The sequence below is a fragment of the Lissotriton helveticus genome, chromosome 11 (genome assembly GCF_964261635.1).
Source record: "Lissotriton helveticus chromosome 11, aLisHel1.1, whole genome shotgun sequence".
NCBI lineage: Eukaryota > Metazoa > Chordata > Amphibia > Caudata > Salamandridae > Lissotriton > Lissotriton helveticus.
The window spans coordinates 66298688-66324263 of NC_136072.1; the positions used below are offsets into that span (position 1 = coordinate 66298688).

A 25576-nucleotide genomic window follows, 5' to 3' on the forward strand; every position below is an offset into this window, starting at 1 on the left:
TCTTGATTTTGACAGAATGCAGTGCATCATGTCTGGATGCTACACAACATTGTATTACATTTCACTTCACTTAAAAATATACAAACAAACTTTAACTTTTGGATATAGATATGACAAACAACATAACTGTTTCTATTTTGTAACCAAGAAAGGTGGTTCTAACAAGAACCTTTTTTTGCTTTTCAAAACACTATTTTCTGTAATGGTTTAATTTTTGTAGTTCACCTAAGCTGAAAGGGCCTTGCATTCTTTGGACCTGAAAAGGGTTTTAAAATTCTATGTTGATAGGTCCAAATCTATACGTAAGTCTGATCAACTGTTTGTCAACTATGGATCGATCAGACCAGGTTATGCAGCCTCGAAACGTTCTATTTCAAGGTGGATAGTTTCATGTGTCGAGATTGCCTATCAATTGGCGCAGAAGACCCTAGGGTTTTCTCCCAAGGCACATTCCACTAGAGGGAAAGCGGCTACTACAGCTTTTCTTCATAATGTGCCCATGTCTGAGATTTGTAAGGCGGCGACCTGGAGGTCCGTCCATACATTTACCAGACATTACTTTCTAGATTCAGACACTAGAGTAGATACCCAGGTAGTCCAGGCCTCCTTGCGGAATCTGTTTAACGGCTGATTTTTCGGCTGTTACAATCTTCGGTTGGGTCATGTGTTTCTCATTTACCTGCAGGTGGTTGATGGGCTTGCTATTCTATTCAGTGCTTATGACTATTGATGAGGATCCCCTGGAAGAGAAGGATATGTTACTTACCTGTAATCCTAGTTCTCTTCCAGGGGTATCCTCATCAAAGTCATAAGCAACCCACCCGCCTCCCCAGGTAAATGAGATGTGGTCAATGTGTTTATAGTTTATTGTTGAGCCCTGACTTCAGGGTTATGCAAAGAACAACTGACCTAACTGTCACCCTTGAGCCATGATGGGAAGCCAGGGGTCATGGCTGCCTTAAAGGCACGGTGCCATGTTTTTGTTGAAAATGCTTTCATTTTCTATGCTATTGCTTTACAATGCAGCCTGTGGGCTAACAATGTCTATTTATTAGCAATTTTCAGGATTTATGAGTGTTTTGCTCATTAAAACACAGAGTTCAAGTGCTATTTGACCTAATGTGTTTTTTATATACTTGCTAATTCAGTCTATGTATGGGTAATTACATTGTTCAGTCTCAGTTTTGGGGCTGCATTGGTGTGAGAAAAAATGATATATGAACATACATATATGTGGAGCTAGATATATGTGATTTCCATATATATTTTTATATTATTTCCGGGGTCCCCGCACGTCGGCGGGAATATTCAGTGCTTATGACTTTGATGAGGATACCCCTGGAAGAGAACTAGGATTACAGGTAAGTAACTTATCCGCATTGCCCATGGAACACCTACCCAGGGCAGAGTAACGTAAAGCAGAGATTATCGATACATTTCGTTACTCAAGATTTTTGGAGCCACTCAAAGCCATACAAAGTGGCTTTGCATGTCTTCAAAAATCTAAATTAAGGTTTGCGTCACTCTTGCACCACATTGCGTAGTGCACGAGCGACGCACACCGGGTCATAAATATGGCCCACAGTTTTTGATTAAATTACTTTGATTTGCATCGTGCGTCCAGTGTTTAGTTTTCAATAAAACAATCTAAAAACAGGTTAACAGGAGTAAAAAACACAATGAATCGTATTGCTCATTTAGAACTTTTCTGTACTATGAAAGTTGGAATTGTTATAGACCGCCTATCATGTGCCTACAAACTGAAGCAAGATGGTGAGTGGTGAAATGTGGATGCACATACATGTTTGGGAATGTTCAAGCATTTTTCTCCTGTTTTTAAAAGTTCGACCATTTATCACTACTATTTCTAGGAATTATTTTCTCCAATGGTGAGACTTGGAGGCAACAGCGGCGGTTTGGGCTGACGGCGTTGCGGAATCTTGCTCTTACACAGACAAAAAGCCTGGAAGGACATGTACAGCACGAGGCATGGCATCTGCTCCAGTTCTTCAAGGAGGAGGGAGGTAGGCTGCTTACAGTCCATAGGTATAACTAGTGTTCAGAAAAGGAAACACAGCATTATCTCTGGCCGCCATTTTGATTAAGGTCTACGAGCAGTAGAAATAGAGCCGAAAGCCTAGGCATCTGAAGTAATGAAGTTAATAGTAAAGAGAACACTAAAAATTCAATGGCCTTTATTGATTACACCAGCCATCTTTAAAGAGTTTGCCTGATAATACGCATTAAGGCATGGACCTGAATTAGGGGTAGCCGGGGGTAGCCCCTACTACTCCTGGCCTGCCCTTTGATATCCCTGGCACTGTCCTTTCTTCCTCTATTCTAGGGGGTCAAGGAGTCAGTGGCAGTATAAAAAGAAACAGGATGCAAGGGCCTTTACTGTCAGTAGCTTTCACTCTTGCCTTTCCCCAAGGTATGCAAATATTGATGGACTGGTATTACTAGTAGCTGAGATTCATTCAAGCATTCTATCCATCACTTTTTGTATACTTTTCTATGCTTCAATGTGTCCCCCTAAGTGGGTCAGGTATGCCCAGAAGTGGGTACTGTGCACACTGTGCCACTGGAACTAAGCTGTACCCGGCTGATGAGCCCTTATCGGGGCAAGACCAGTCCTAGGTTCCTTGTGTTGTGGTTTTGGGAGGATCTGGCATGACAGTTCAGGCTGGACTGTTCCCGTTAGAGCAGAGTCAAGATTGATTTACATATGGCTGGGTCTAAACTGTGATGGCATGGTGTGCAAATAACGACGGACTGGTATGCGTCCCAAGTAATTACCAGTGGCTGAGATTAATTCAAGCATTCCATCCATCACTTTTTGCATTCTTCGTTGTGTCACCTTTAAAAATTAGAAGACATTGGCAGGTGCTTCTCCTTTACAAATGAGTTACCACCTCCTTTGAGGTGTCGCTAACTTTTCAATGGTTTGTGACCACAATTGCAGTCATACGTCACTGATACATCTCATTGTGAATCACAAAACAATTAAGGAGGGATACCTTTTTTAATCCCTCTCCTAACTGCAATGAGGAATGAGTCATAAAACCCCTTTTGTGGTTTGGAAAGCCTTCCCAAACTGCAAGAGAGGTTAATTACAAGTCAGTAAACCAGTTTGCGGTCGCAAACCCTGCGATTTTGCAAATAGCAGGATATTCAACCGCTAAATGGTTTTGTACATTTGGCCATATATGAAATAAATATATCTGTAAGGAAGAGTACTATTGAAAGAGCCATATGTGAATTACCATTATAAGAAACAGTGGAAGAACAATATCTGTTTCAGGTGACTCTTATCACCTCAAAAATAAGGGCAACTTTCTGGTATGCCATCATGGAAGGAAGCAGATATGTTCCTTTTATTTGGATCAAACTGCTCACTCATTTTTATCAGAAAGAACTAAAAGGTTCCTCTGATCCTGATAGTTGAACCAAACCCCCACATCCTGTTTAAGTCTGGCCATCAATTCCCCTCTCAGCCGCTCAATATTCTATGCATACATACCCCAATAACACTCTATAAAAGCCCACCTCAAATGGTTGGTTCTCTAGCAGCTTTTTAAACATATGTTTAGTTTAATGGTTAACGCACGAAATATCATCGGGTCTGACCCAAGGATATTTCGTGTGTAAAGCGTTATAGGTAGGGACTCTATACTCGCAGGTCTTTAAAATAATCCCAGGCTAGGACCCCCCTTCACCGTAATGTAACTTTAGTTCAATGGTTATCCAAGGTGAACCCGAAAAGTGAGAAAGTCTTTTGCCAAGCAAGATAGAAAGATGCCAAGATGGAAAACATCAAAGTTAATTTACTATTTTAGGCACAGTATCTTCTATGCTAATCTGGAATAAATAAATCACTGCATCTCATTTAAACTCATCAGAGAAGTGTGCCAAAGATAAGTCAAATGCTTAACCCAAGTGAGAGAAGTCTTGGTAGATCCCTTTGGGTACATGGAGAGCTGGTCATTCCCACATACTTTGGATCTGTTCTTTTTCTGAAAATAGCCCAGCTAATCCTTGTGACTGCCAATTCTGAATTGTCTGAGCTTGATGGCGGACAACTTTCAGTAGAGTCATCTTGAATATTTTACCAGATTATGCTTAGATGGAACAAACATTTGTGGTATTTCTTAAGCTTTCGTAGGTAATTGGTAATACTTCTTGCAAATGTAAATATTGTAGCATAAAAGAGTTTGACTCATTTTCCCATAATAAGGTTGGTTGTTGCAAAAAGAGCACAACACTCCTGGTCATATAATTTGAAAGAAAACACAGGCTGTGCTTTTGTTATCAATATACAAATGCGCTATATTTTCAAGGTTTCATTATTGTTCCCTCAATTATTGTATTTTTAGATATCATCGATGATGTGTGTTTGATACGTTTGTGTCTGTACGCCCCACAGGGAATCCAGTGGACCCCGCCTGCCAGCTCGCCAATTCTATGGCCAATGTGATCTGCGCTGTGGCTTTTGGTCGTCACTTCTCCATCGAGGATCCGGTCTTCCGCCAGCTCATCACTACCATTGACGTATTGATCGACACTCGACAGAATATCTGGGGCAGGGTAAGGAGCTGGCCTTTGTCACAAAGATGTCTGTGTATGGTACTTGCCCCTCTTTAATGTCCCCACATCCCAAGAACAATGTGTCTGGAAAACCCTCAATGAATAGTATTATTAAGTCGAGTACAGGTAGCCTTCTAGGATACAAACTGATAATTTGGTCCATAACTAATCAAGCTGGTTCTGCAGCATTTCTTAAAGGAGTACCTGAATGAGTCCATCTGATAGAGACATCTAGCCGCAGATTCCTTACCTGTGAACTTCCCAGGCATCAGACTGGATTCGGGAGATTTTTCTTGAGCAGTACCCCTGCGTGCCAATAGGTGGTGTCGGTCGAATCCATGTGACACCTTTGGCGTTACCTCCGTCATTGTGACATCCGTGTCATCAATATAGGTGCCACCTTGGCACGCTTAAGCCGTTTCTTTTTCTTCCATGCCAGCCAGTGCAGATCCGTCGAAGAGAGCTACCCATGTCATTTTTTGACAGATTTTTAAAACTTATTTTATTTTTTGGGGGGAGTTTTATATAGCGCAAACCTGACCTGAAGGTATCAGAGCGCTTTACATGAGCACCCGTTGCGTTACAGACAGACACGTTTATTTTTTTTGTTTGGCATGGGGAGATTAAGAGATTTGCCCAGAATCACTGGATGTTGAGCGTCCCTGCAGAGACTCGAACCCGGTTCCCCAGATTCGAGGTCAACCGCTCTTGCCATTAGGCCACGTTCTCTCCCCCACATCTCATTTTTTTTTGTTGGTGTGTAGGGTTTCCATCATGTCTAAGAAGACATCGGGATTCAAACCGTGCGGCGCCGGCCACCGCTCCATGTCCGTCACGGATCCCCACCTCATCCGTCTATGGTGCCTGGAGTGTGACTATGACCCCAAGTCATACTCTGACTGCCGGGCCATGGTGCCTAAAGCTATGAGGGAGCGGTCCCTAAAGCTGCTCACGGCCCGGTGTCAGACACCTTGGAGGTATCCTTGGAGGTCTCGTTCCTGGTCTCGGTCAAGAGGAAGTTCTGGGCACCGTTCCAGGGGCTCCAAGTTTTCATCCTCCCATTCAAAGTCCTCAAAGGGGTCGGGCAAGAAGCACCACAGAAGCACGAGAAGTCGAAGCTTGGTTTGACTTCACCTCGTCCATCACCCGACGTGACAGAGGAGTCTTGACATGCGAGGCCTCATTCTGCAGAATGTGTGCTGGTGTCGGCTCTGTGTTTCCCTCCCTTTCTGGGACCGGGAGTGACCCCCGCCCAATTGAAAGAATTTTATGACACCATGTGTGCCTTTTGTGGGTGGTCTGACTATGCTGGCATGCCTTCGGGCCCTGCAGGCTCAGCAGGAGTTCCATTGGGTTCCACGCCAGCAACGCTGACCCTTCCCGACTTTGCATTCGACACTGAGAATCCCGATGTCGCCGGCGCCCGCCTGCCGCCTCAGCCCCATTCTCATCACTGATGACACAGAGCCTGCCGGGCATCCACCGATGCAGAGGCTGGCGCCAACAGAGCCATCAGACTCTATGATGCCTTACACTGAAGAAATGGACTAGTGTGAGGAACTGGGTGATGCCCGTGGCTTGGATACCTCTCCAGAGCCTGGAATGCTCCAGGTCCCTCCTAACCTGGCTACAGAGTAGGGCGCTTCTTTTGCCATGGTGGTACGTAGGACTGCGGAGGTCTTGGAGCTGCGGCTTCCTATTGTGGCAGTCAAGACCTATGTGTTGACAGAGGTCCTGCATCCTGGCGTCTCCACTTCGGAACCCCTGCTGCCATTTAATGAGGCTTTAACTGATGGTACTCTGGGTACTTGGTCCAAGCCCAGCAGCACAGGGGACCCTGGGAATAGAACAATCGCCCGCTGCCACCGCCCTGCACCGGGCTACCCAACTTTTCTCTAAATCTCACCCGACCCAAGAGCTTGATGGTCTAAGCTTCTACCTCTTGTGGGGCATTCCCTTTGGCACCACTGGATAGGGAATTCAAAAGGCTGGATAGCTTCGGAAAGAAACTATTCTCTTCCAGCTGCCAAGCATTGCAGTCAGTAAACACTGCATGCCTCTTGGGACGTTACTCCCATTCGTTATGGGAGACAGTTGCACATGTGCTGCCACAAGTCCCGGAGGAGGCCCGGACTATCCACTCCCAAGCTGTTGCAGACAGGAGAGATGCAACAAAGTTTACCATCCGCTGTGGCTTGGCACGACAGACTCGCTGGGCAGAGCGATTTCCTTGAAAGTGGCCATAAGGCATCACGCCTGGCTGAGAATGTCTGGCTTCTCTGGAGATGTCCAAGCTAACCTTATGGACATGCCCTTTGATGGCTCCCGTCTCTTCGGAGATAGGGCGAATACGGCGTTAGACCTTTTCAAGGCGACATGGGCTATGGCCAAGTCCTTGGGACTTTCTGTATCATCCCGTCCTGTGTCCGCCTTTCGCTCCTTTCGTGGCTATGAAACAGGCTTCCAGCCACGCCAGCCCTATCATAGCCAGAGGACTGCACAAGTTCAGCAACCTCTACGTGGCCATGGCAACGCTCGCCCTGACCCCGTGGCTCGGGTGGCTATTGGTCAGGTCAGTCCACAAACTCCCTCCCTCCTCCTGCTCCAAACCCTCCTAGTCCCTTGAGCCGGTGGAGGTGACGACCTCGAGACAACGCACCTGCGCGCCTTAAGAGGTATCTGGACCTAAGAATATTTTCGGCAGCCCACGCAGCAACCCCGTGCACACGCCTAATCCCTGCTGATGAGCGTTAATGAATGCGAAACACGTGTCCATGGATGCCAAGCACACCAGTGAACACCCTCAAGACTTTAAACTCGGGTAGAAGCGCACCCGCTGATACCGACTACATCGACCATCATGCTCCGGGGTCACACGCTGATGGGACGAGCAGTGTGCGACCTCATTCGGACTTACTATTTATACAGGCTCCCTTGAGCCGGTGGAGGTGACGACCTCGAGACAACGCACCTGCGCGCCTTAAGAGGTATCTGGACCTAAGAATATTTTCGGCAGCCCACGCAGCAACCCCGTGCACACGCCTAATCCCTGCTGATGAGCGTTAATGAATGCGAAACACGTGTCCAGGGATGGCAAGCACACCAGTGAACACCCTCAAGACTTTAAACTCGGGTAGAAGCGCACCCGCTGATACCGACTACATCGACCATCATGCTCCGGGGTCACACGCTGATGGGACGAGCAGTGTGCGACCTCATTCGGACTTACTATTTATACAGGCTCCCTTGAGCCGGTGGAGGTGACGACCTCGAGACAACGCACCTGCGCGCCTTAAGAGGTATCTGGACCTAAGAATATTTTCGGCAGCCCACGCAGCAACCCCGTGCACACGCCTAATCCCTGCTGATGAGCGTTAATGAATGCGAAACACGTGTCCAGGGATGGCAAGCACACCAGTGAACACCCTCAAGACTTTAAACTCGGGTAGAAGCGCACCCGCTGATACTGACTACATCGACCATCATGCTCCGGGGTCACACGCTGATGGGACAAGCAGTGTGCGACCTCATTCGGACTTACTATAATAGCCAGAGGACCGCACAAGTTCAGCAACCTCTACGTGGCCATGGCAACGCTCGCCCTGACCCCGTGGCTCGGGTGGCTATTGGTCAGGTCAGTCCACAAACTCCCTCCCTCCTCCTGCTCCAAACCCTTCTAGTCCAACCCTCCCCAAACATGGCCTTCCAGTTGGTGGCAGAATAGGCCATCGCCTTGGACAGGTGGATTCTATAGATAGTTCAAAGGGGCTACTCCCTCCCCTTTGAGACTACCCCTTCCTATAAGCCTCCTACATATGATCAGCTGACGGAGGATCACCTTGCTTTACTTCGACAGGAAATCACGACTCTCTTGGCCAAGGGAGCCTCAGAGAGGGTTCTGGTGCCATTGTTAGGCTGTGGTTGTTATACCCATGACTTTCTAGTTGCCAAAAGAGATGGAGGCCTTCGTCCTTTGCTCGACCTCTGAGCCCTCAACTACTTCCTAAAAATAGAGAAGTTCAAGATGCTCACTCTGGCTCAGGTTTTGCCTGCCCTGGACCCAGGAGACTGGATGGTAGCACTGGACTTGCACGACACTTACTTCTATGTTCCCACCCTGCCTGCCCATTGTTGCTACCTGCGGTTTACGGAGGGCCACGAGCACTTTCAGTTTGCCATGCTCCCCTTTGGCCTCACCAGTGCCCCATGGGTGTTTACCAAGGTTATGGCGGTGGTTGCAGCTCATCTGTGGAGATCACAGGTTCCAGTCTTCCCCTATCTCGACGACTGGCTGTTGAAGGCTGGCTCGCCCCAGGCAGTCGTCTCCCACCTCCAGGCTATGGCGAACCTCCTGCATTCGCAAGGGTTCACTATCAACGTGCTGAAGTCAAACCTGACTCCCTCCCAGACACTCGCCTACATCGGACATGCTTGAGCAGTGAGTCAGAGATATTCAAGCTATGATACCAAATGTTTCAGCCTCTATCCTGGATTTTAATGACACTGACTCTGAGGCTGCTGGGCTTAATGCCCTCATGCATCCTGCTAGTGAATCATGCCATATGGCACATGCGGGCTCTGCAGTGGGACCTGACGTTCCAAGGGGCACAGCACTGGGGAAATCTCAACGACCTTGTCCAGATCGCAGAGGGAACTTCACAAAATCTGCAGTGGTGGCTGACAAACCATGAATGGGACACAGGCAGACCCCTCTCCCTTCCCCACCCAGATCTCACAGTGGTGACAGATACGTCACTTCTGGATGGAGCGGCAATCTTGGGGAGGTGGAGATCAGAGGACTCTGGTCGCGGACGGAAGCCAGGCTGTACATCAACCTGTTGGAGATCTGTGCTATCCGATTGGCACTGATAGCCTTCTTACCATCCCTCAAGGGCAGGCTGGCTCAGGTGTTCATGGACAGCACCACCATGTGGTACTGCACCAACAAGGCGGGGTGGGGTCATGGACCCTCTGTCTGGAGGCCCTGCATCTTGGCTGGAACAACAGGGCATGTCCCTGGTGGTTCAACACCTGGCCAGTTCCCTGAACGCCAGGGTGGATGAACTTAGCCGTTGATGCCTAGCAGATCACGAGGGGCATCTCCATCCTGGGGTGGTGCAAGAACTTTTTCAGGGGTAGGGAGAGATTTGGTTGGATCTGTTCACTTCCGTCAAGAACGTGCAATGTCTGTAGTTTTGCGCATTAGAGTTTCCAAGCGTCTCTCGCTTTGTGGCGCTTTTCGTCTCGAGTGGAGCTCAGGCCTCCTTTATGCATTTCCACCCATACCACTCCTGCCCAGAATGCTCAAGAAGATCAGGAGTGACCAGGAACAAGTCATTCTTGTGGCTCCAGACTGGGCATGGAGAGTTTAGTTTCCCGAGCTTCTGCAAAGGAGCGCTGATCCTCCGATCAGGCTGCCCCTTCGGGGGTATCTTCTGTCGCAGCTGCAGGGGAGGGTCCTCCATCCGATCCTGTAAAGCCTCCAGAAGTATGCCATGTTATTCCGGAAGCTAGGTGTCCCTCTACTAAGTTGATATACGCTGGCCGATGGCAAAAAGTTTGTAAATATTGTAGTGAACGGCCTATCGACCCTATGTCTGCCACCCTTTTTGACATTCTCCTTTTCATACTGTCTTTTGTCCAACAGGCCTCTGCTCTGGGCACTCTGAAGGGTTACCTTTCGTCCCTTTTTGCTTTTCTACGGTTGCCAGACCAACCGTCGCTATTCAAGTCCCCTATTGTACATTTATTTCTGAAGGGGCGGACACATTTGTTTCCCCCTTCACCTTTCATCATGCCCCAGAGGAACCTTAACTTGGTCCTCACGTATCTAATGTGTGCACTATTCGAGCCCGCTGCACAATTTTCCCCCTGGCTGCTCACTATCAAGACAGCCCTTTTAGTGGCAATAACTTCTGCCAGGAGGGTGAGCGAATTGCAGGCCCTCTCTTCTCAGCCTCCTTACCTGACTGTCTTCCCAGACAAAGTAGTGCTCCGCACTAGGGCTTCCTTTTTGCTTAAAAGTGACACCTTTCCACCTAGGGCACTCTGTCACCTTGCCCACATTCTATGCTCCTCTGCAGCCTTCTGAGAAAGAATGTCTCCATCTTTTGGACCCAAAAAATAGCGTTATCGTTCTACCTTGACCGTCTAAAGAGTCCCGAGTGGCCGATCAACTCTTTGTGGGGTACGTTGGAGCAAAGAAGGGAGGTTCTGTAGAGAAGAGGGCCATCTCCCGATGGGTTCTAGATTCCACAAGGGCTAAGGCAGCCACCACGGCTCTCCAGCGTGGTGTCCCAGTTCTTGACATCTGCCAGGTGGCTACGTGGGCATCCCTGCACATGTTTGCCAAGCATTATTGCATGGACAATCAGGTCCATAGGGAGGGCCTCTTTGGTCGTTCGGTCCTACAGGACTTTCTAGCATAAATTGTTCCGCATTCCCTCCTCCGGGTATGGTATTGCTTGGGTATCTGTTCACAGGTAAGGAATCTCTATGAAATGGACACGTTACTTACCTTCTTTTTTTTAAAAACAATTTCTCTTGATTTTTTAACACACACAACCCACTTTTACATGGCATATTTCCAATGGAAAGCACAATTTGAGATACATTACATGAGTATTCAGCATCCACAGTTGAGACGACATCAGCATTATTAGTCCGCATCATTTTATATTACGTCCCGTTCACGTTACTAATCAAGGTCTTCTCCAATATACACTTTTGATGTCATCCCATGGTGCAATGATCCCTCAACTTAGTGTCTCCCGCATGTTCCTGCCCTGCCCTCCCTCATCCCCTAACCCCCCCCCCCGGTGTGCTCCAACAACATAAACAAGAATAATCCAAAAGCCTTTCGTGCTAGGGAATGTAGGTCTCTGATCTCACTTCAGTCATACTCCCAGTTCCATAGGTTCTGCTCCCGCTCCCACTTTTCCGAGGGCTGCTCAAACCTAACTACGTGTGTTGTGGTCCGAGTGTTTCCTGAGAACCCTCCTGTTAGCCTACGTCTGAATCCGCCTCCGGGCGCGTCAACAGCTCCACCAATGCCTCCCATGCCTGTGCGGCTTCCATCGCTAAGTCGTTATTCACTCTTCTGGCCTGCTGAATTCTAACCATGCTCTCACTGGATGCCCATTTCACAAGCTCCGCCCTCTATCGTTCTACACTAGGGCCCTACCTGAATTTCCACTGCCTTGTCAGTTCTCGCTTAGCCAGCAACAACCCCAAGTCCACAAACTTGCTTGTGATCTTAGTGCGCTTTTGTGTGGAAACCAGTGCAGTATGCATGCACCCATGTCAGGTTATATCTGTCTGTCCGTCAACCCGCTCAGGACCTCCGTCACCTCCTCCCAATACGTTCCGAGCTGCGGGCAGCTCCACAGCATATGCTGGATGTAGGAAGGTAGATCCCTGACTATGGTTGCCCCCAACTTTTTGCCTGGTGTTTTGCTGGTTTTCTGACTTAGTTGACCTGGGGCCCTGCTATTCAGGACCCCAGGCCTACTGCTCTCTCTGTAAAATGGATTCCATGTACCTTAGGTACATATCTAATTGGATACTGAGTCACCTTATCAGTCCCTGTACAGTGTACCTTAGGTACCCAGGGCATAGGTGTACCCAGGGCCTACCAGGGGCTGCAGCATGTATTATGCCACCCCTGGCTGACCATCCAAATCTGACACAACTGGCTGCACGACAGCTGGGGCAAGGTGGTGTAATCACCCTTTGCTTTAGATATAGTATACCTATATCTAACCTTAAAATGGACACACAGATCTCCTATCAGTCACTCCTATGGCAGGCCTTAACAATCCTGAAGGCAGAGTGCTTGGAATCGTGTGAGATGGTGCTCTGGCATGAGCTGAGCCTGTCTGCGGCTTTCGGGATCCATCCCTTAGCCGTTTCCATGATATCGCATACCATATACTCTTAAGTGCATTATAATCCTCGCGGTTATATGCCAACTCTGGTATCGCTTTATCAAAACATGTCGAGTAAGGTGTCATACGAATTGGAATACTAACCCCTCGCCAATTCTGGCGACGGGGTTAGCATTCCACCCTTCTAGAGGGACACGACATGTATGTAACCTGTAACCCCGGTTAAAGTCAGACAGAGCCTTAGCATCCACAAAATGGATGCTGCCACCGAGACACAAGTCTGCCCTCCTGCTGCTGGGAGTCCTCCCAGAGCAGGAGATAAGGACAAAGGGTTTCCTGCCAGGGGCGGTGCCAGCACCGTCCCAGACAGGATTTTGTGTATTGTAGGTAGGCAGGGCTTCAGAGGAAGGTGACTGCAAGTGGCACCCCGGTGCTCACTGTGCATAGGCTGGCTTGAACCAGTTCCAGGGACACTCCAGACCCTGTGCTGGGGAAAAGCCCGCCAAGGAAGTGGGTGTAACCACCCCCCTCCTGGTCCCACCCCTAGGGCAGGACTTAGTCGCGTGCCAGCCCCCTTTTCCCAGATAAAGGTAGGGACTGGCCCCCTTCCAAATTAGATCATCTTTGGAATCAAGATACCACTTTCCACGAAAGGACTTCACGATTTCTTCCTCAAGATTCTCCCTTGTGGCTAAGGAGTAGTCACCCTGCATCCGCAGGCACCATCCAAGAACACTGCGGTCTGCTGCACGTCCTTCCTCCGGAATCCGACTGCCCAGCTCGACGAGACCCGGCTTCCCTGGCACCTCTGACCTCTACCCACCTCTACAGCACAGCTGAGAACCGTGGGTGCGACGAGACCTCGAGGGACCGGCCATCACCAAGACTGCACGACTTCTGCACAGCAAGCCCACCGAGTAATTTCCTGGTGAGTGCTTTGGGGTCCGAGAAGCCCCCACCCTGAGCAGCTCCAGCACCGAAGAGCAGCCCCCCAGCATCTCCACGATCGGCGTGGGGCCCTTCTGCTTTTTGCTGCTCACCGCGTTGTTTGGCTACTAGCCCGCTGGCTTGTGGCCTTCCGAACGACGCCCGACGACAATACTGCTGCTAGTCTGGTTGCTCCAGACTGGCCCTTGCTTCCCTCCATCGGAGAAGTACCCTGGACCCTCCTGGTCCGGCTAAGACGCCATTTTAGGTCCACCGCGTGGGCCTTGCATTTGCCAAGACTTGTTGCCCAATCCTGGGTCCAGCGACGTCGACAGCAAGAACCTTCGTGGGACAGCTCGCACCTCCATCCTGGTCGCCGACAACGCCTCCTGGTCCGAGAGACTGCAGAGCCCAGCAGCGCCCACTCACCTGACTGCGGTGACTTCGCCCGGTGCCATCCTGGTGCCCACTTAATCACTGGCTAGTGATTCAAGAACTTGGTCCCCTCTGCTTTCAGGTTTTCTTCTTCCTTGATCCAGGCTTGGATCCATCGAACTTTTCTTCACTGGTCGCCTGCCAGCAACTTCCTTCTTCCAGGCTCCTGGTCCGGCACGAGGATTCCCGACGTCTTTTCAGACCTATGCAGCTGCAGCCCCTGGGCTAGGTAACTTCGGCATTTCGGTGCCCCAGCATAGCCTCACTATCCAAGGGTCAGGATCCACTGTCGTTTTCTTCCTACCAGGTCGGGTTCGCCCGTAAACACTAACTTTGTGAATTCTAGCTTCCATAGACTTTGTCCCGCATCCCGCGTGAGAGTGCACACTCTGCACCCGAGTTCCCTAGGCCTCCTGCTAGTAATCTAAAGGTTCAGTAGTCCAGTCCTAGCGATCCCAAAGCCTCTGAGAATCGTTACTTACCTGCTAGTAATTCGCATTCCACTTTTAGAGTATATGGTTTTTCGTGCCCCTCGGGCATTTGTGTATAACGTGCTAACTTAAGTATTTTCATAAGAGTTTTGTTGTGTGCTTAGCACCCTGTCCTCATAAAGAGTACAGGGTTGTTGTGATTCTAATAAATACATTGTTTATTTTCATAACACTTGTGTGGTGTCCTTTCACTGGGTGTTCAAGGGGTAATGTGATGGTAAAACAGCTGGCTTAACACGCCCTCTAGAGTCTTAGCCTTAGACTGCTCGTATCCATGCTACTAGGATAGCTGGTCTATAAGGTTGACTTACAACCAATCATCAATAAGGGTTGTTTGGACTGATATATAGTGATCACTAGAATAGTGAGCACTGCACATCAGGCCAACTTCTCACACTGGAAATCTGTTGCTTGTGTGCTGCACCTGGGTCAGCACGCCTTCGCTACTTGGAAGTATTTAGCTATCCGCTCAGGGGTTAGGTAGGCCCTAAGTACAATGTAGAAATGAATGAGCTGAAACCTGGAATTCCTTGTACCTTTCCATGCCCTTTCCACTATTTTGGTCCATGCCGTCTCAGGAATATCCCTTCCCAAGTCCACCTGCCACTTTTCGCGCAGCTGTGTCAGTGGCTGCAGTCCATCCTCCACCATTCGCCTGTAAAGGCATGTCACTGTTTTCACCGTCCCCGCTGCAATTACAACGTATTGACACGTCAAGGACGTGTGGGGTTCCAATAGCCCCGTCCCCCAGTACTTCTGAATTGCAGCCACCAGAGCTGCATGCAGCAAATTGCCACCTCTAGGCAGGCCATATCTGTCCTGAAGTGCCTGGAAAGGCAGGAGGGCCCCTTCCTCATATAAGTAGCCAATCATCTGCAGTCCTAAATCCTCCCACTCCGCCAACGCAGACCAGTCCCCCCCATGTGGGAAGGCCGTGCACATGCCCAGGGGAATCTCCGGCGCATACGGGCGCGGAACACCACTCCTACGCTTGTATCCGTTCCAGCTTGCCCTGAGCATTTTCTCCTCACTCGTCAAAGAGTCGAGTCACTGTCCAAGTACCACAAATGAGAGAATATGCCTCGGCAGCCACCTGTCCTCTGGCCCATCCGGCCCCCTAAATTCCCTAGCTACTGCCTGCGTAAGCCACTGCAACTGGGCCGCCAAATAATACCCTTCAAAGTCCGGGACTGCCCATCCCCCTGCGCCCCTAGGCCTCATCATTGTGGTCAGAACCACCCGCCGTCTACCATTTCCCCACAGAAAGCCCCCCACCATGGACCGCAGTGCCTTGAACACTGAGCCCGAAATCCTGACCGGCAGCGTCCTGAAGTAATATACAAGTCTAGGCAGCGCTATCATCTTCAGCAGCGCCACTCTACCCACAACCGAGAGCGGCAGAGTGCCCCAAAACGCCATACTCCCTTTGATCCCTCGCACTGCCCTGTTCACATTGCTCTCCAAGAGATCCGCCTGTTCATGGCAGATGTTAATTCCCAAGTATTGTAAGCAACAAGGCTCCCACCTCAGTCTCTCCAGTCCTGCGAGAGCCACCATTGCCCTGCAAGCCGGGAAAAGGCAATTTTCTCCCAGTTCACACCTAACCCTGACACTTCTCCAAACATCCGCAACAGCTCCATCGCCCCCGTATTTACCTCATCAGGGTCAGCCAGAAACATCAGCAGGTCATCCGCATAAAGCGATATATAGTGTACTTCCCTGCGGACCTCTATCACAGCATAGTGCTTCCCCGATCTGGCCTGCATCGCCAGTGGTTAATTTGCCAATGCAAACAGGAGCGGGGATAGTGGGCAGCACTGCCGCGTCCCACGTCCCACTGAAACAGGGCCCCGACACTGTCCCCCCGTCCGCACCCGGGCCGTCGCAGAGTCATACAATATGCGGATCCACCTCACAAACGTTTCGCCCAACCCCACTTTGCGCGTTACCTGAAAAATATACGGCCGTTCCAGGCTATCAAATGCCTCCTCTATATCCACCGATAAGATCAAGGCTTTCAGTGTGGGACATGTCTTTGTCCACATCTGCTATGGAGTTAAAATCCCCACCCTCCCGGTATAGTCACCCGGTTAAGTAGGGCGCCAAGCTCCCCGATAATGTCTCAAAAAAGGACGGCTGATCAACATCCGGGGCATACACACTTACACACTTCACAATGTCAAATCCACTCCATTTAGCCTCCCCATCACCGCCACAAACCTCCCCTCTGGGTCAATCAGTTGCTGCGTTGGTTGAAATGGAATCCCGCACTAATCCACACCAGGACGCCGCTATAATATGCCGAATAAGTCGTACAAAATACCTGCCCTCTCCATCTCTTCCTGAGTGCCGCCACCTCGGAACGGCTGATATGTGTTTCTTGGAGGAGCACCACCTGCACTCCCCGCCTTACTAGGTATGCATGCACCTTATGGCGCTTCTGCATGGTGTGAAGCCCCTGTACATTCCAAGTTATACATTTCAGATCATGCAATGTCCCCATGAGTCTTGCAGACCCTCCCCCGCACCCGCCCTCTGTCAAAGAGCACACCGGTATTCCTAATTTCCCCCAAACCTAACCCAGCCCCCCCCACCAGTCCCCTCTCCCAGAACAGGCGCTACAACATTAGAACCCATCCAAACTACCATTCAAAACACTCCCCCGATACTCTTAGGGAGCTACTCCCACCCAAACTTACGGGAGGTGAGCCCTCAGCTTCAGAGAGCCGGACGCCCAATAGACCTCCAGCCCGCGCTTAACCCCCAGTATAAAATGCCAGTCCCCTCCGGGACCTCACTTCTCTTAGTCTTTTACAGGACATTTTCCACCGCCCCCCCCAAAGTGCTCCGGGCTCCATCGAGTCAGTCCGAACCATCCTCTTCCCCTACTGGCCCCCCTCCCTGCCCCTCCCCCAGCCGGAACCCTTCCCATGTCCAGCCAGAGTCTGCATCACCCATCTACAATCTCATCCGCCGTCCCAGCAGTCACTTGTGGCAACTTCAGGCTCCCAGCCTCCGAATGCACGTCTTCCTCTTCCAGAGACCCTCCGTCCGACTCCGACTTTGCCGGGGGGTACCCCCTTCATCTGTGAGATGGCCGTGACAGCCTGCAGGGCTGCCGCCCTCTCCTTCTCCGTTTGCGTCTCTGTCGTCCTCTGGGCTGCTGCCTGACGTCTCCGGTTGCGCCGCAGTCTGCGAGGATGCGGTCCTTCTGTCCCCGCTCCCACGCCGCTTCCTGGCTCTCCGATACCCGCCTTGCACAACTCCAGCCAGTCCCAGGCCCCCTCCAGGCTACCATAAAAGGACATCTTGCCATCCACCATGATCTTCAAACAGGCCGGGTACGTCAGAGAGTATTGAATACCTTCATCCCACAATAATTTCTTAACTGCCACAAACTACACCCTCCGGTGTTGAACTTTGAGCATGTAGTCAGGGAACAGTGTCACCTTGCTGTTGTCCACTGTATAGGGGCCCGCCGTCCTTGCTCTGTTCAGAAGGAGATCCCTGTCCTTATAATGGAGCAGTCTGTCCACCACCGCCTCAGCGGCCTCCCAGTGGACAAGGGCTTGACCGGCACTCTGTGAGCCCTCTCCAATGTAAAGAAAGATGACAGACCCTCCGGTGCAACAGTTCTCCTTAGCCACTCCTCTATGAAGTCCACCATGTTGATTCCCTCTGCTCCTTCAGGCAGCCCCACCACACAGATATTGTTTCTTCTGTTCCATCCTTCTGCGTCCTCTGCCCGCCTGTCCAGCGTCTGCAGCCTGGTCTGAAAGTCCGTCATCCGTGCCTACATCGACTTCTGAGCAGGCCCCAGGTTTTCCACGGCCACTTCTGTTTGTTTTACCTTGTGCCAGTTTGGCATAGTCCGCCCGAAGCAGCCCCAATCCCTGCGTCACATGCGCAATGTCCAAATGCAGTGCCTCCCTGGTATCCGTTGTAGCCTCCAGTATTTGATCGACCTGCTACTGGAGCATCCCCTCCGGTTGCACTTGCATTCCCTTGGAAGTCTCTCCAGGTGTCTCCTCTTCTTGTTCCGTTGGTGCTCCCACCTGCTTCCCTCTTGGCCTACTCATGTTCCCGCGGGTGGTTAATCCCGCACTTCCCCAGGGGAGGTCCACTGAAAGTCACGACCTTTCAGCGGGTCCCACTCCGCAGCCAGGTCAAGTGCAGCAATCTGCCCGTCCCTCGGCGCTCAGCACCCCCTTCCAGGGGCACACCCCAGTCAGAGTCGCACTCTGCTCTCTGCTGGTCTTCGGCACTGCCACCGGTCCAGCTCTTAGTTCAGGCCGATTTCCTGCTGGGCCTCCAAGGCCTCCGCCCAGACGTGCGGCTCACTGAAGGCCTGCCTTCAATGGCCACTGTGTCCCCTGCGTGGCGGGGTCCCGCAAGGCTCCGCCCCATAAATCAGCAGTGGTCGGGCCCTTCCCTCCTGCGTTGTGCCCACCTGCCAGAGATGCAGCGTCACCCCGCACCTGTGTGACCCGCCACGCCGTTCCTCTCACTGCCTACTCCAGCCCATGTCCCCTTCTGCGGCGCCGCCCGGTCCACTCCCCGCCACGGTCCCTCACTGATGGCCGCCCTCTCATCTTCTCCAGGCTGCAGGACTGCTGCGCCCTTCTGCAGCTATCCGCCGACTTTCCAAATACCTTCACTTCCTCCTCTCGCCCTGCTCAATGCTGCTGTCTGGTAAGGCCAAGATGGGGAGGGCACAGGCCCAGTCCAGCAATAGCAGCCAACTTCGCCCAGCTCTTCAGTCACTGCATTCTTCAAAATTCCCCGCTGTGGCTGAGCTGTCCTCTGGAGTCCCAATGTCCAGTGAGTAGGCTTCATCACCTGTGGTCACATAGTCCCCCCGCACCCTCCACAGGGTCGGCGCCACTCTTGAGCCCCAGCGCCAAGTACGCACCCGGGTCCTGCTTGTCGAGACGTAAGCGCCCTGTTGATTCCGCAGGTATGCACCTTCCCAGACCCCCAACTCTACAGGGTGGCGCTAGGTGCTCCCAGCACCAGCTCAGCTGCCTCCCGTGCTCTGCCTTCTCCTGGCCGCTCTGTGTCCCCGCCAGCAGGTGGCCTCCACAATGCCCACAGCTATCCAACACCTCAGCTGGCCCCAGGGTTCAGCTCCTGGCAGTTCCCCCAATGGCCGTTACCGTCCTCTCCTCCGGAGGGCCCCCCGCAATGCAGGCAGCATGCTGGGGGGGATCCGTGACTTGATCCGCGCAGATCCCTGCCCCCTCGTGTGCACCAAGGAACTACCAAGGGTCTTGACTCCACTCAGAAAGGCTGAGCCAATAACGAACAAACCACCACAAATGCCAGTACTGAGCTCTGTTTGACAATTAAATTTGGCTATAAGGCCAATGTAAGTGTATCATTGGTCCCACGAAAGGTCAATTTCTCAAGTTTGTTTTATTTTCAAACCTTATACTTATTTTACAATAAATACAAACAGAAAAACATAACTCACCAATAAACAAAATGCAACAATACAACACCTATTATTTAACAAATCCACTACTTAACAAAAGACACCACAAACACTCAATACTCTCTACCAGCCATTCCACACTCAATCCCGATTCATAATCCACTTCACACATTCATCCAGTTAACCCACGGAGAGAGCCCACTTGAATTAGAAAAGGCTACCCCCGGAGGGAAAACAAAGCGCGGTCCTTCAAACAACACAGGGATTTTGGAACCAATTATAATGACAGCAATGCACAAAATTACAATCAACACAGTTAGACAAAAAACTTTGGGTGCATTATAAACAACCACTGAATTGGAATGTGTTTGCTTGACTTAAGAGGGCGCAAGGTCGACGCGTTTCGAACCCTGTAATTATCAGGGCTCTCCTCAGGACCATCAAGATCTATAAGACACAAAAATAAAACACATATACTCTTACTACTCAGAATCATAAAATATACTACCAAAGTATGAACACACCCAACCAGTGCTGAAGCGTCTTACCCTATTCGAAAAATTGAGCTACTTTTACAGTGCATCTGAAAGTAAATGATACAAAACTAAAATGAAAATCGGACAGTCTTATGGCCCTCAATCCGTCAGAACAAACCGTGACTGCAGAACATAGATGGAAGCCCGCATTCGAGACAGGACTTACATGGTGATGTTGACCGCATTCTTTAATATGGTAGTCAGGTGCTTCAAGTGCTGGGTATGTTGTAGTCGATCGTCTTCATGAATCTGCAGAGTGAGAAGACTTAGCATATCACTGTACTCATAGAAAATTATGTCATCCTGAACTCGAGTGTATATACCTGCTGTACGAACCAGGTATGTCCACGTTGAAACGACTAGTGGCATGAGGCAATACAATCAATGACCCAGTTTCTGGAAATCCATCTGAAAGGACAGCCGGGGAACTGAATGAATGAAAGAATGAGAATTTATAAAGCGCGAACTAAGCCCAAGGGCATCAAGGCGCTCTGTACAGAACGAGCCTACAGACACAAGCAGCATACATACTCAGACTGGTCTCGCAGGAAACAGCCAGGTCTTAAGGGTCTTACGGAAGATAGGGTGAACTTGTTGACCCAAGAGGGAAACAGGGAGAGAGTTCCGCGCCCTGGACGCTGCCTGTGAAAAGGCTCTTCCACCCCATCTCATCTTTTAGAATCTGGGAACCACGAGCAGATTTTTATTAGCTGACCTGAGATTCCTAGAAGGAGCATACCTATTGAAGATATTCTTTATGCCCATTGGGCTGTGTCCATTGTGGGTGAGGCATAAGGTCTTAAATAGGACTCTACGGTCCACCGGAAGCCAGTGCAACGAACTGAGAGCAGAAGAGGCCGAGTGACGCTTGGGAAGATTCAATAGCAGCCTAGTGGCGGCATTTTGTACCAGCTGTAGGCGGCTCAGCTGACCCTTGTTGATTCCCAGATAAAGGGCATTGCAGTAGTCCAGCCTGGCCAATATGAGGGCCACGACCACCTTTTTTTCGAGCTTCAAGTGACAGAAACTGGGAAGTTTTTATTATGACACAAATGCGTCCAAAACAAGTGGCCACTGTTCTGGAGACCTGACGAGACATGGAGAGGCAGTCATCAACCACCACTCCAAGATTTTTCCCATGGGAGACAGGAGTGGGATAGGTACCCAGAGAATTGGGCCACCACTCGCTTGAACAGATGTCAGAGTTGTCCCCGAAAATCAAGACCTCCGTCTTCTCACCATTTAATTTAAGATAATTTTGGATCATCCATGATGAGACAGCTGTCATACAGTCTTTAAAATTTTGCGCAGAGTCCCTGATCTTTTGTGTAATAGAGACCATGATCTGCATGTCGTCCGCATAAGACAACACCTCCAGTCCAAAAGATTGCACCACCCTTGCCAGCGGGGCCACATAGATATTTAAGAGGGTAGGGCTCAGGGAGGAGCCCTGAGGCACTCCGCAGACAAGAGGGGAGGACTCAGAGTAAAAATTGCCCATTCAAACGGTTTGAGACCGCTGACTAAGGAATGAAGCGAGAAGGTCCAGGGCCCGGCCACCAACCCCTATCTCCTTAGATGCTCCACCAGTCTCAAAGGAGACAGGGTATCGAATGCGGCGGTGAGGTCGAGTAGAACAAGGAGAGTGGTATGCCCTGTATCAACCTGAACTCGAATATTATCCAACACCATGGTGAGAGCGGTCTCCGTGCTATGAGCCCGTCTGAAACCATGTTGGGAACCATCCAGAAGCTGGTGGTCCCTCAGGTAGGCACTCAGGTGTGAGTTCAGATGGGATTCAAGGATTTTAGCAGGGAGTGGCAGGAGGGAAATGGGACAGAAGTTTTTTAGATTTAAAGGATCTAAGAAAGGCTTTATAAGGATGGGCCTAATCACTGCAGCCTTCCAGATCAAGGGATATTGACCCGAAGATTTGGCTAAGTTCAAGACAGTTGTGAGATGCGGGGTCAAAGCCTCCTTGGCCGTTTTCACGACTTTGAGGGGGCAGGGATCCTAAATTGTACGTAGGGAAAACAAGTCAGGAGATCCGTCAGAGAGTTACACAGCACAAATCAAGGATCAAGAGGAATGTGGAAAATGCCCCCCTGGTGAACCATTGGAAGTCCAAAGAACATGCAATTAGGAAATAATTCCCTGTCATTATCGGCAACGTCGGCTTTTCTCTGCTTTTGTCCCTGTATCATCCCTCTGCTTGAATGCAGCTCTTTTTAATCGGACTCAGGATATCGCCCGCACAAGCTTTAGGAATTGGCATCCATAGCGTTAGCGATGCATTCTAGAGTTGGTGATTAGTTGCCATGGCCACAAGTTCACGGCTTGAATCACCTCTCCCAGAACACCTGCTGCTACCGAACTTTCTCGCGGTACTTGACGCCGTGGATGATTCCAGTGGATTGCAGACGCCGCAACACTACTAGGACAGTGTTTTCCTCCTAACATTCAGGTACATGGCTTTTATTGGTCTTTGTCACATACGTATTCTTTAGTTTGTTGAGATTGGGACCCACGTTAGTGAAGCCTCACATAGGAACTGTTATTTTCGGATTTAGACTGTCAGTTAGGCAACATCGTGTTTACAATGCCCTATTTATCCCTCCTTGAACTTAGTTCCCCGGTTGTTCTTTCAGATGGATTTCCAAAAACTGGGTCATTGATTGTATTGCCTCGTGCCACTAGGCGTTTCAATGTGGACATACCTGGTTCGTACAGCAGGTATATACACTCGAGTTCAGGATTACATAATTTTCCTATATGAGTACAGTCATATGCTAAATCTTCTCACTCTGCAGATTCATGAACACAATCGACTACAACACACCCAGCACTTGAAGCACCTGACTGCCATATTAAAGAATGTGGTCAACATCACCATGTAAGTCCTGTCTCGAATGCGGGCTTCCATCTATGTTCTGCAGTCACGGTTTGTTCTGACAGATTGAGGGCCATAAGACTGTCCGATTTTCATTTTAGTTTTGTATTATTTGCTTTCAGATGCACTGTAAAGGCAGCTCCATTTTTCGAATAAGGTAAGAAGCTTCAGCACTGGTTGGGTGTGTTCATACTTTGGTAGTATATTTTATGATTCTGAGTAGTAAGAGTATGTGTGTTTTATTTTTGTGTCTTATAGATCTTGATGGTCCTGAGGAGAGCCCTGATAATTAAAGGGTTCGAAACGCGCCAACCTTGCGCCCTCTTAAGTCAAGCAAACACATTCCAATTCAGTGGTTGTTTATAATGCACGCAAAGTTTTTTGTCTAACTGTGTTGATTGTAATTTTGTGCAATTCTCTCATTATAATTGGTTCCAAATCCCTGTGTTGTTTGACGGAGTGCGCTTTGTTTTCGCTCCGGGGGAGCCTTTTCTAATTCAAGTGGGCTCTCTCCGTGGGTTAACTGGATGAATGTGTGAAGTGGGTTATGAATCAGGATAGAGTGTGGAATGGCTGGTAGAGAGTATTGAGTGTTTGTGGTGTCTTTTGTTAAGTAGTGGATTTGTTAAATAATAGGTGTTGTATTGTTGCATTTTGTTTATTGGTGAGTTATGTTTTTCTGTTTGTATTTATTGTAAAATAAGAATAAGGTTTGAAAATAAAACAAACTTGAGAAATTGACCTTTCGTGGGACCAATGATACACTTACATTGGCCTTATAGCCAAATTTAATTGTCAAATAGAGCTCAGTACTGGCATTTGTGGTGATTTGTTCCCTTGTGTGCACTGGCAGCACCCGGTCTCGCCTGCGGCTCCTCCCGTGCTCTCACAGCGACTCCGCTGCCGTTCTCAGTACGTATGGGAAGAGGGAAGGGGGGCGCCCGCTGCCGAACTCCTCTCACCTCCTCAGCCGCTCCGCCCACGCAGGCCTCCTGCCAGCCGCCCCCAGACGCCGCAGCAGTAGGTGAGTCCTCTGGCCCCTCTGTCAACCTCAGGTCCTCGCCGCTACAAGCTTCAATCTAGGCGGCGCCGCCGCCATTTTAGGTGTATGCGGTCGCCAGAGCCGTCGGGGTCCCGGGTCCTTTGTGCCTCACTGTCTCCTCACTCCCGCTGTCTGACACGATCCTTGTCAGCGCTAGGCGAGTCCCGCAGCGCCAGGCTCTCCCCGAAGCTGCACAGCTCCCACAAACAGCTGGAGCTTAAAGCCCTCACGCCGCCATCTTGGGTCCCTTCCGCGGCCCGGGCAGCCCACCACTGAACTCCCCACTACGGCATCCTGCAGTTGCCAAATTTTCAGTGCCGGAGCTTCCAGGCACCTTCACCATTCTCCAGCAGTCACTGGGGGGCTCTCGTATAGCCCCTCTACAGGATCGGGGTCGGCGCGGAGCTCCGTGCTCACGCGTCAGTTCCCATCTGCCTCTTGGCCACGCCCCCCGTTACTTACCTTCCTAATGCCTTATCTGGTAGAGACATGATCTAGCCACAGATTCCTTACTGACCCAGTCATCCTCCCTGCACTGCAGATCAGTTCCTCATGTCATGGCTTTCCCCTTCAGGGCCCTAGATTGTCTAAACACACCATTGTCAGTCAACTTCATGGTTCTATGCTTGTGGCTTGGAAAGTCGTGAAAAGTACTAATTTCAGGGCTCCAAGGTGGCGCCTCTGTTAACAACTCGGACGTCACAATGAAAGAGACTACGCCGATGACGTCAGGCGGAGTCGACCAACGCCACCTATCGGCGCACGGGGGTACTGCTCAAGAAAAATCTTCCGGATCCAATCTGACGCGTGGATGTTCAGAGGTAAGGAATTTGCGGCTAGATCATGACTCTAGCAGATAAGGTGTTACAGAAGGTAAGTAACTTGTCCATCTTGGACAAATAGAGATATACTGAGAATTTCTTAGTTGCACTGTTCTCTCCAGTGAAGCACTAAAGTGATCTGCTGATGACCTATTTCTTGAAACATACAACAGCAGACATCCACCCTGAAGATAATCCAATTGAATCTCCTATAGAACAGCCTTCTTCTTCTCATTCATGTTAATGCCCCGCTATTAGCGATAAGAGAATAGTAGGGAGGGTGCTGCAGGGAAGTAGATTCTTGACTGAGTTGCACATTCCATCATGTGGACTCAAGTCTCACTAAACTGAGACCCTTTTCTTTCATAAAGTATTAACAACAGAACTGAAGATATACCTTGCACATAGCACCACAGCATAAAACTTGACCCCAGTTATTTAATGCATGTTGCGCTACCATTCTCTCAAAGCTGAGACTAAGGATATCAGAAACCGTATCATGACCTCATTCATGTCCTGCTGCTCTGATT

The 25576-nt window shown here is 49.9% G+C and overlaps 1 protein-coding gene across 3 annotated transcripts in view; it reads left to right on the forward strand.

Moving 5' to 3' along the window:
* The window catches only part of LOC144791017 (cytochrome P450 2J2-like), a 381495-nt gene that overhangs the window by 308477 nt on the left and 47442 nt on the right, over positions 1 to 25576 (forward strand). For all 3 annotated transcript variants that reach the window (XM_078665646.1, XM_078665647.1, XM_078665648.1), the window contains 2 exons: positions 1872 to 2024; positions 4424 to 4584. In XM_078665646.1, coding sequence (XP_078521772.1) covers positions 1872 to 2024; positions 4424 to 4584 — 314 coding nt within the window. The remainder of the gene's footprint in view (positions 1 to 1871; positions 2025 to 4423; positions 4585 to 25576) is intronic.